Source organism: Syngnathoides biaculeatus, chromosome 8 (assembly GCF_019802595.1).
Source record: "Syngnathoides biaculeatus isolate LvHL_M chromosome 8, ASM1980259v1, whole genome shotgun sequence".
Classification (NCBI taxonomy): Eukaryota; Metazoa; Chordata; class Actinopteri; order Syngnathiformes; family Syngnathidae; genus Syngnathoides; species Syngnathoides biaculeatus.
This window is the reverse complement of record NC_084647.1, coordinates 973,630-985,504: the sequence shown is the minus strand read 5'-3', so window position 1 is coordinate 985,504 and position 11,875 is coordinate 973,630. Positions and strand designations below refer to the sequence as shown.

At 40.7% G+C, this 11,875-nt stretch overlaps 1 protein-coding gene across 3 annotated transcripts; it reads right to left on the bottom strand.

The window, feature by feature from the left end:
- Nucleotides 1-1,393: 1,393 nt before the first annotated feature.
- Nucleotides 1,394-11,604, bottom strand: si:ch211-11n16.2 (zinc finger FYVE domain-containing protein 1). 3 transcript variants are annotated; one of them, XM_061827990.1, is made up of 13 exons: nt 11,380-11,604; nt 10,103-10,384; nt 9,536-9,758; nt 8,409-8,626; nt 8,175-8,281; nt 5,282-5,390; nt 5,068-5,165; nt 4,883-5,000; nt 3,888-4,058; nt 2,895-3,087; nt 2,095-2,193; nt 1,723-1,965; nt 1,394-1,559 (listed from the first exon to the last, which is right to left on the bottom strand). In XM_061827990.1, the coding sequence occupies exons 1-12, from the start codon at nt 11,494-11,496 to the stop codon at nt 1,733-1,735; spliced, it is 1,968 nt and encodes a 655-aa protein (XP_061683974.1). In that variant the 5' UTR covers nt 11,497-11,604; the 3' UTR covers nt 1,394-1,559; nt 1,723-1,732. The 3 variants fall into 3 exon arrangements, with proteins under 3 accessions (XP_061683974.1, XP_061683973.1, XP_061683975.1); XM_061827989.1 differs by having other exon boundaries at nt 1,394-1,965; XM_061827991.1 differs by having other exon boundaries at nt 1,394-1,965; nt 8,535-8,626.
- Between the last annotated feature and the right edge of the window lie 271 nt (nt 11,605-11,875).

Here is an 11,875-nt window from a genome sequence, read left to right as displayed (position 1 = left end):
AAATCCATGACCAAAACAGCAAACTGTTTTCTCAAGTTAGAAGTGGGTTGAAATAACCAACTTTGAGCTATCACAATTTTAATGCTGCTATTTTTTTAGAGTCTGGAAAGTTAAGACAATCGCACGGCGGTTGGTTTTCATTTTGATTGGCTCACATAGACGAAGTGCACAGTCATGTGACTGCCTTGTGTTGTCAGATTGGTGAATTGGAGTCAAATAACGGTGATCACATTGAATTAGCGGAATGTACGTTCTATGTGGAAATCAAAGATTGGAGTCTAAAAATAGACACGTATACACAACAATAGATAAACAAAAGTAGCAAACGGCGTAGATCATTGGAACTGACAAAATGTATTGCTCCTTCCCAAAAAAATTATGGGGCATTAAAAGTAGTGACTGGTACATTTAATCAAAAATGTTACTTAAGTAAATGTAGGACGTTACTACCAAACTCTCCATATACTGTAGCGTATATACGTGCATATACCAATTTCACTTATGATCTATATACATGTATAGACATTTGAAAACACACACCATTGTATAACAATTTTGGCTTGTTTATTTAAAACAATACCATACAAAACACCACAAACTTAAGATGACTGTTAAGCATAGAAACCTCCTCTTTCTCAACACTAGTGACTTAATGAGTCGATTGAAGAATCACAAAAAGCTAATTTTCCAGTCTGGTTAGTCTTAATGAGAGGTCACTTGCTCAGAAGAGTATTTCACACATTGGAATGTTGACTAACAATAGACGCTACATATTGTATATATTCCCATACTTTGCCTGCAAGCTCAAGAGCGATGATATGTGAATCTGGAATTCGATACCAACCATTACTTCCTTGCGCATACAGGGTGATCTCATACAGTTATTGCAAAGAGACACATGCACTGTCAAACATTGTCATGAGTATTACACAAAGTCATCCTCTTTCTTGAAAGGGGCCTTCAACTGTGTTTAACTGCCTCCATTCTCTTCACCTTCAAGGCAATCAATGTCAGGCAGATGTTTATCCATCCATCCATCCATTTTCTTAGCTGCTTATCCCAGCTGTCATCGGGCAGGAGGCGGGGTACACCCTGGACTGGTTGCCAGCCAATCGCAGGGCACATAGAGACAAACAGTCCCAGTGACAATCACACCAAGGGGCAATTTAGAGTCTCCAATTAATGTTGCATGTTTTTGGGATGTGGGAGGAAACCAGAGTGCCCGGAAAAAACCCACGCGGCCACGGGGAGAACATGCAAACTCCACACAGGCGGATCCGGGGTGAACCCTGGACCTCAGAACTGTGAGACCAATGCTTTCCACCTGACCCACCGTGCCGCCTGGCAGATTTTTAATGAATTAACAATAAAATCCCCTCGAATGATTTGGAACCTCGTGAGATAAAATGTGAACGTTTGGAAAAAGAGATTACTAGTACAGTGATTGAAAATCTTCTCTCCTGGTTCATTTGTTCTCCACTTTTGTTCCACAGGTGACGTACTCCAGGGCTTCCAGCCGTTGTCATATTTTCGAGGCAACAAAACAAAGCAGCTGAAACCTGTAGTAAAGACGACTACTGATCGTTTAATCAGTTTTGCTACTACGTGACGCAGAATCAGATGATGTAGGCAAAAGAGATAAAAATCCCATCTTCGACTGGCACCTGATAGCAAGCTATCTTTGTAACAACAGACGCTCATTTAGTTTGACTGGGGACTTACATCTGTAGTTTTAGAGCGTATCCGTGCTGGCGTTACAGTTGTCACACACTCGCACTGGGTGGTCCCAGCCTCTTGAGGGTACGGGCTTCATGTGTGTTGAGCAGGGGCCGCACACCCCCTGACCGCAGGCTCTGCAGTGGTGCTTGGACATGATTGGAGTGAAGACTTTCGAGCACTGGTGGCATTGGGTGATCTCCTGGTCGGGCACCCAGTAGTCCGGTCGAGCCACATCCTTGACAAAGCCTAAAACAGAACCCCGTGGAGAATATTTGATGTAAATTGCTTCATTAACACCTTCAGTTTTAATCTCCAAATCTGCTTGACTATTTGAAATGGCAAGTCTTTTGAAAAATCTAATGATTACAAACTCACAGAGTGGGTAGTCCACAGCGGTGCTGACGATGTCTAAGGTGGACTGAGCCACCTCCGCCACCCTGCGAGCGATGAGACCACGAGGCTCCGCTTTGCACACTCCATGAAAAGATGGCACAATGTAAAACACACACACACACACACACACACACCACACACACACACACACACACACACACACACACACACATTCCAATCATGTTTATATACCTCAGCGGCTAACAGATTAATAATCAGCAATTCATTAATATGAATATCCAAAGGTAAGTATTTAAGATGGAACAAAGATACAATAATAGTAAATGCGTATGTGTTGTGTTTTATTACTGATCAAGGGTAAAAAGTAAGTTTCTTTCGGCTTGTCCGTTTCGGGGTCGCCACAGCGTGTCATCTCAGATGAACGCACATATGTTTGGCACAATTTTTACGCCGGATGCCCTTCCTGACGCAACCCTTCTCAGGGAGTGGAGGCCCCAGTGGTGTACTGAGGGTATTTTGCTATTGTGTGCCATGGAGCATCTTGTGGTTGCAGTTTGCAGTGGTGTCCAACTTTACTGCATTATGCTGATATGTAGTATTAGACACACATCCGTTTTATGCAATACAGTTCTGTAATGCTGCAAATGAATGTAGAACAACGACATTTTCTCAAAATATCAGAAACATGAAAATAGTAGAACGCCAATCAAATTAATCAATAATAGCAAATAGTGAAAACAAACAAATGGCTCGAAACCTATCCTTTGTAACTGCAACTTTTATTCACCTTCAAAACTATCAACGGGATGTTCATGTCTTACCCTGACTGGTGGTTTCGGGTGGTCCTCCGTGACGGTAGCAGGCCATACACACCCTGACAGGGCTGCTGCCCCAGCCCCTCTCCGGCACAGGCATCCTATGACTGGAACACAGGTGGCAGAACCCCTCACCACATGACCGACAGTGGTGCTTACGCTCTGCCTCCTCGAACGCTCTGTGACAGCCATGACAAGCCTAACGGGCACAAAGATAAAGGAGGACCCGATTAAGTAACACTGCTGCTCAGGCGGCCTGGGTTGTTTGGCATCAGCTGTCAGGTGATGCTCAGCAAGCTGGGTTGAAATACAGTGCACAGTTTAGAATCGGTTGAGAAAAGAAATACAAACATTCATTGAAACACTCTGTGTTCTTACTTGTGCCCACAATTTCATTCATGACCATAAAACATATCTACCCTATCAACTACGGACGATTACAAGTGTCACTATTAAATCAATAAATACACCATTGAATAATTATTTTAGGATATGCAGTACAAGTACTGACACCTGGACTTACAAGTTTAATTTGTTTTGTGACCAACCTTGCCCTTCCTGAAGCAACCCTTCTCAGGGAGTGGAGGCTCCACTGGGATACGAACCCACAACCTCTGGTTTACCAAACCAGTGCTCTAACCACTGAGCTACAATTGAAATTAAATCATTCACACTATTTGGTCACGCCTTCTGTCTCTACTGTATGATTCGTTAGTATTTTTGTGCTGTGACAAGTCTTTAAATAATAATTGCAATTAGAGGCATATAATTGATCCAAAGAAGAATTATTTTTTACAAGATTATAAATATTATAATTTATAATATTCTAATGTCACCCATACAGAAACATATTTTTCAGTGTATATATATATAATATATATATATATATATATATATATATATATATATATTTTTTTTTTTTTTTTTTCCCAACTGCTAATGCCACGTTTTAGTTGATGATCAAGTTGCTGGTTCCCAAGTATGAAATACTGCATTTACGGTAATCTCTGTGTTGGGTCTCCAGTACGGCGGTGCCACCTGGTCAGTGAGCCAGGCAGCGACAGCTTTGGTGGGGCCGGTGCTGTACTCAGAAACTGACTGAATCACGTAGTTCATCCCATCCAAGACCCTCTGGGCCGCGTTCTGGTGGTTGGTAAGGAAGGTGTCCGACTGGAAGGAGACAGCAAGTAGAAGACAAAGGTTCAGGTTTACAGGCATCTGTAAAATAGTTACTTTAAAACCAGTGCTGATTATCAACTACAGCAATGCCTCCTACATGCCGATTATTGACTTTGCAGCCCTGAGCTACCGGCTTTTGTTTTTATTTAATTTTATTCTTCTGTAAGAGCTGTAAATACAGTGCTCTGCTCTGAAGTCCTAAGGGACAGGGTTCCTTCCGCTGTGGTATGCAGAAATACAGTGCAATAAACAGCCACTGTCAATGTGAGTATTAACAACCCCCTTTGCTTCCACTCAAATATTACCTAAAGCTTCACTGAGAAATAATACAATATACTGTCTTTAATATAAGTTACAGTACATATTTGTATTCAACTGTTTTTTTTGTCTAGTATGTGCTTAAAAGGTGTGGGAGGGGAATACAAGGATAAAGCTATACAAACTAGCAATATGCGTTGGGGACTACCCATTATTTACATTTTCATTATTCAAACAGAAGGTTGCGAAAAGGGAATTACCTTATGTCTGTAATGTTTATTACATTTATTATTTTTTAATGAAAATGTTTTATACAGACAATCATTTTAGGTTTGACCTTTCATGAACCTAATTTATGTTGACTGTCATGGGACCGATCTTTTTTTGTGGTTTTGTTAAAAAAAATAGTTGGTGTCTTTTATCAAGTCTCACCATTCGCCAATAAATTTTTTACTCCAAGGCTACTTTTACAGAAATCCCTGGTGGACAGAAACTTGAAAAAGGGTTTGAGGAGAAACCCCATCTTGCATTACATGAAGAAACAATGGAGAACTTACCCCCTCCCAAACGTGTTTGACCTCAGAACGCACCACGCTGCTCTCGGGGTCCTGGTTCCCTACCCAATACTGTCTGCTGCGGTAGATGACACCACAGCTGGCACACTCTAACACATAACTAAGAAGAAAGCGTACAATCAAGAAAAAAAAAGAATGGATGAAGATGAATGAAAACAGGAACCTACCCCGACCAGGCAAACTTGGCAAGACCAAACCACGGGTTGTCAGAGGACGCCGAGGTTTTAGGCATTACTGTCACCTCTCTGCCACTTTCATAGCACCTCTGGAGAAAAGACAAAAATCCAATTAAAATCTTAGCCATTTAATATAATCCAAACAGGATTACGTTCAGTTCATCAAAACAGGCTAAAAGATTTAGATGTTGGGAATTGATCATACCTTACAGATAAGGACTTTGTTATTGAACTGGTGTGCATACTGGCATAGTCCATCTGCCATGTGCGGGACCCTGTCTCGCAGATGGTTCATTCCATTCTTGCAGCGAATACTGAAGGCCACACAAAAACATCACATGATTCAGGCCAACTCAGCAGTTTTTAGTTTTACACCTCGGGCTACAGTCAGCTAGTAGCACTATTAGTATAAAAGCACTGTATGTGCTCAAACTACATCACTTATTTATTTAATACAAGAGATAAAAAACATAATACAAAAATGTCTAAATACAACAGAGTGCAGTTTTACATCCAGGAACCTAACACTAATAAACATCATGTAAATTCTCTACGTAACACATGATGATGTCATTATTGATTTATTCAAATGATCAACCAAAGTGTACCTGGATTTCAACGTTTAACAGTGGTCAACCTATCTTTACACCTTCAGGGTAGCTAGTCATACATTTTTTTGCAAGTATCGTAAAAAAGCTTTTATGATGGTGGACAGAGATCCTGGAATAGTGTTCCCTCACGAAATTCTGATTTATCTATTGTGGAATTACTGGAATTAAATTTTTAATTTCAAATTCTTATTGAGCATAATATGCCACATTGCAGGATTTTGACTGCATGTTGTAATTGTTTTGGGTGTACTTCCAGGCTTAAAATATTTAAATGGGGGGAAAAAAAAGAAAAATTAATTAATAAACACATTACAAGGAACACAATGCACAGTGTGTGCACAGTATTACTGCTAACAGATGTATGTTTAGGTGTTTAAAGCTCCTTAAGATCATCACGTAAGAGTATTGTAGAGGTTAACAGGCATATGGGGAAGATTAATAAGAGTCTTGGGAGCTTCATATGGTTTTAAAATGTGTTTAAAATGAAAAAATAAATACAAATTTTGAAACAATGGTATCAACTATGCAGATTTCACCTATTGCGGGGTGGTCCAGAATCAAACCCCCATGACAAATGAGAGATTACTCTAACTTCATTCTTTCCGTTGTTTTTTTTCCCCTAAAAACAGTGGACGTAGACCAGTACAGTATTATGGAACACATTGTGCTCCACCTAACAAGTACCACTGTACCACTGTTTTGTTGGGTTTCTTTTTTTTTAAGTGCATCAGTGGTTACAAATTACAAATGGAAAGAAGAAACACAAAACTGAATAGTTTATAGTATATATGAAATTAAATGTAATGTCTGATCAATCCAATAACACAATTTAATAATGTAACATTCAACATATTTCAATCATGTTGCGTCTTTGAAAAAATGTAGCAGGGCTGGCATTAAGACATAAAACCTCTTAGCCAAAGTGGCTAAACAGTCGAAAAATCTCCTGGCCACACTTGTGTGTCGTTAGCCACAACATAACATATGTTAATGTGGCTCAAGGTTTACCCATACTGAGCCAGTCCTGTGCTCTGAGAACCCGATAACATCACTATGTTTGCTGTGGGCCCCTAAATGACTAGCTAGCTATGTACAACCCTAGCTCAAACCAGCTCGGCATGAAAACCAATGTGGGATTAGAAGCTAGTGCATTGATAAAGAAGGCAGTTTGCTAGTTGTGAGAACTAATCTGAATTGCTGGACAGACTGGCCACCGACATTTGAAATGTACATCGCGGTAATAAATTTGCGTGCTTTAATTTGGCGGGTGTTTTTCTGCACATGGGATTGGACGACTGGACTGTATTAAGGAGAGGATAACCGGGGCCATGTATTGCGAGCTTTTGGGGAACAACCTCCTTCCCTCAGTCAGAGCATTGAAGATGGGTCGTGGCTGGGTCTTCCAACATGACAATGACCCGACGCACACAGCAAGGGTAACCAAGGAGTGTCTCCGTAAGAAGCATAACAATGTTCTGGTGTGGGCTTGCCAGTCTCCAGACTTAGACCCAATAGAAAATCTTTGGAGGGAGCTGAAACTCCGTGTTTCTCAGCAACATTGTGATTTCTGGATTTTTTTTCAATTTCTTTTTTTAGATTGTCTCTCTCAGGACATGCACCTAAGATGAAAATTTCAGACCCCTCTATGATTTCAAAGTGGGAGAATTTTCAAAATTGCAGGGTGTTCAAATACTTATTTTCCTCATTGTAACTATTGTGATGTAAGCTTTAAAGCCAATGCTAGGCATAAAGGAACACAGCAAATTGGGTCACTTGCTCCATGGAATTGAGCTAAGCGCAGATTCCCACGATTAGACAGCTGGGCAATTATGAAAACTTATCAATACACACAGTTTGAGTTTTAACAAAAACAACAGTTCCCAACTTCCCACATGAACAAAGGATCCCACACATGAGCACAGGATTTTAATTTAAAAACAAAATGAAAAAAAAACCTTATCTGCACTAAGGGTGGGGAGGTCATCCAGCGCAACAGCCTACACAGAGCCAATTATAGTTAAAGATTGAGTCACCAAAACAAAAACATCCTGTCAGTATCTAGTTAGACCATTGGCAAAAATACAACATTCCCACACAGGGCTTAATTAAAAAAAAAAAATGAAATGAAATGAAAGTGTTGAACACAGTACTGAGTCCCAGCTTGCTTGACCTCATCATTTGCCCAACTAAACACAACAACCACAGACAATGTGATTGAACTCGTGTGCGCACTTGTTCAATCGCATTGTCTCAGATGTTCATCTTTACTGCTCCTCTCTAAAGGATTTCATGTTGTACACGTTAATGGTGGAAAACCTTTTGACTGGTCTCCGTCTCTTTTTTTATCCCACAAATCCTGAAATTTGAACGGGGATTTGTGAACATTTTCTCTCCACTGTGTGGCTTGGTAGATTTGTTTGACTATCGTACAAGAAGCAGAGTCTTGAAATTGTTTCTTTCAGGAAGGAAAAGTCACGATTGGCTTACTTGCAACTCAGGCAAACAGCAGAGCAGGTGAAGTACTCATCTGGGAAGAACATGTACAGATTCAGCTTTCCATCTGACAGGTCACCACAGAACCGTTTACTGAGGGCCTAGGTACACATGTTGAAAAACAAAACATGGCTGAAAATAGATACAAACATCAAATAAGTAGAAATAGATATGATAGTGTTTGTGTTTGTTGGATCTGTATTAGTACACCAACAATGCACTGCTTACTTCCAAAGCGTGGAACACTATGCCAGGGTGGCGGGGCGAACGTGTGTGAGTGTTTTGCACTTGCTGTCTGAGGGCCTCCAGCAGTTTGCTGTAGTCAGTTGGAGGCGTGATGGTTTGAGTACCTACGTATTGCACCGAGCTGAAGGCATCAGTCCCCAAGCCCAGATCATGAAACCGCCTCTGGAGCTGCAAGTCAGCATGACCAGCTACCTTTGAATCTTAACCACATGAGAATATATGATGTTAATATGATTAAGTTGAAGTGGAGCGCAGACCAAGGTTGAACTCTTAAGGGAAGTCGACATTTTTTTATAGAGTTCACTTGACTTCATTCAAAATATTAGGCGTGGACAGGACTGTGTAATGCCAATAAAATTGTACATTTTTATCTGGATTTGTACCAACATTTCATGGCTTCTTCCTTGGCGTAGGTAGAAATATTGAGCTTTGATGAACATTATTGGAATAGAGATGAACTGCATTGTAAAAGGAGTCAACTTAAAGTATTTCTTGCATTCACAATGCAGGTCAATTCTGGGTTTTTTGCCCAATATGACAAGTATCTGATATTTTCATGTCCATCTGCACAGTACAATTACGATTATTTCATATCCGACCCAGGTCTCTTTTGTATGTGAATATAAATTGAAGAAGAATGCGGCGTGAGTGCAATATGGATTCTCATGGGGCACTCAATGGACCTAAATGTCATCAAAAGGCGACAAACAGAACTGTTGTCACAATTGTTTGACTAAACAGATTTTTCACAAAAACAATGGCAGAAATGGAGCAGAAGACAGTGGCCAAAGATGTTTTAGAATGGATTATATTACAAAATGTTGGCTCCGGTTGCACAAAAACCCCAAGACCTACGTGACGAGCCCTATTCAGTTCGTAAAAATGATGATTCATGTCTGCATGCATGTGCAAGGTGACGTCCTGTTTTGTGAGCATGCATGTGCTGCCACAGCAGAAGTCACATTTGTTTTGGTAACATAAATGACAACATAAAATGATCAGACTTAACAAAACCATTTGAATTGGGGTTCATGCCCTGCAGTGTGAACATAGCCACAGATTTTGCCTTTCTAAAGTCGCTTAAGAGTGGAAATAAACTAACTGTTTACCATGGCCCAGCAGTTGTGTGTGTGTTGTCTCCTGAAAGACAATAACAGCAGGCCCAAGGCACGAGAGGGGCACGTCTAAACCACAGCGGCTGGATAGGGCCCTGAGTTCTGGGGTGAAGTGTTTCAAATAGGCTCCTGACGCACTGCTCAGGAACTGGAACATGTCATTGTGCAGGCGCTCCGCTCGCGTTCGATAGATTACTATATCTGACACTGCGAGGACCTGGAAGAGTGGAGATGAGAGGAACTGTTCTACTGATCAATTAACGATGCAATCCAAAGGACAATAAAGTAAGTACAACAAAAGCTGATGTAAATACCCCAAACTACTATTGATTTGGACTCTTGGGGAGGAAAAGGAGTAACCAAATTGTGCAGTATTTTCCTTGGTACGTCAGAACTTTTGATACAGCTGTTACATTAAATCTCATTGGATTGTTCAAAAGCTCATCATTTTGCGGAAGGTCTGTATATATCACCACTGAACTATTTTTACACATCTTTCAACTTTGCTTAATAAAAGTAATATTTAATATTTTGAGGTAAAAGGATTAAACACACATTTACCTTTAGGAGAAGCCTCATTCTCTGGTTTTGATTGGCAGCTGCTCCCAACAAGCCTTCGGTATCCAAGGCAACCAGGCTGAGGGAGGGGTCATAAGCGGCCCACACACCTACTGTACAGGAGCTAGAGGACTTGGAGGTAAAAAACACACTCTCGCCATTGAACAGGATGTGGTTCAGGGTGTGTGACTTGCCGTCCCCCGTGTTCCCAAAGATGGACAGAACCTTGACACCTCCCACATCTGCACAGTTGAGTCTTTCAACAAAATCTGACTCATCTCGGACCTGGAGGCAAAATAAGGAACGACGTGATTGTAAAGTTATACCGAGACAATACTGTACAGCTGTGGTTTGAAAAGTACAATCATATACATTTCCTTCCAAAGGTATTAGAACATAAGGCCAATTATTTCATTTTTGCTCTAGATTTGAAAACATCTGAAGATGAATATTACACTGGAAAATTACATGTGAGTTTTTACTTCAAGATTTTCCAATAAGTAGCGCTTAAATTCAACCCTCAAGTTTCTGATCTGAGCAACAAAATGATAGCAAAATGGACATTTGGTCTGCCAATCTGTTAAAAGACTTCCTCTCTAAAATGTGGCGTTTTGTCACAAATATTGTTGTCTTGTGTATCTGACATAGATATGTCTGCAAAGAAAAAAGGTGAAGTGTTAAATCCTATCCTATCATGACCATGTTTTTGGAAGTTTTGATTGGATGCAGCTACTGTACAACAGAATAATTTGGCAAAACCTTCCATTGCTTACGTAATAAGTTTCAGATCTGAGATTGGAATCCACTGTAGGTTACTTTTCTTTGTTTCGGGCCATCTTCCCTAGTCATAAAGTCGCCAAGAAAAACTAAAAAGTTTCGGTCAACTACATTCTGTTCCAGCAAACCAATCTGTCAAACAAAACATTAAAAAACAAACAACCGTGAATAGAAATTGCTTGATGGACACAGTGGCATTCCGGTGGGTGTAATCGCTGTCCGACACAGAATTAACCCAAAACGGTCCGTGTGGGTCAGAAAACCAAGATGAGTCACTAGTTTCTATTTTTCAGAACAAAGTCGTTGATAAACACTTTCCCCGCATCGTCATAGCCACAGCATAGTTTGCAGTTCAGCTTGACAGAGCGACTGTCACAAACACCAACAATATTCTGAGAAATGAATTTGGCGAACTGGTGCGTTTGACACAATCGTTGCGTGTTGTTTTGACTTTGGCTTCTTAGCTTAGCAGCTAATTGTTAGCGACTGTTAGCTAACTTCACCTGCAGGTTCTCCTGTTCGTCCACGAGCAGGAAACTCCGAACACCGTCGGTGAGCTCCTCTGCTTTCATGGGGCATATTGAAAGGTCCTCCATTGCTGTCATCATTACTTCAGACATCGTTATTGAGTGGGTTAATAATACATGCTGACCGCAAACTGAAGTTGAAGCCCGACTACTGGCGTCAATCAAAACAACAGCGCGTGGACGCCGAGTACGTAGGGAGGAGCCAATGTGGACGCGACCAATGACGCACTTCGTCGGTTTACTTGGTAGTACATGTCTGCCACCACGTGGCTGAAAGGCCAAATTACAGTCAAAGATTTGTGCGTATAGATAGGGCAGTATAGGCATACAGTATTATTATAATCAGAGTTGTCAAAAGTGCCCACAATCAGAAATTCAGATACCGAAAAAAGACACGTGTGTTTACCGTTTGATCTCCTTAAGTATTTTTTAAGGTGCAAAAGTGGCAATAAAAATAGCAACTAGTACTGCA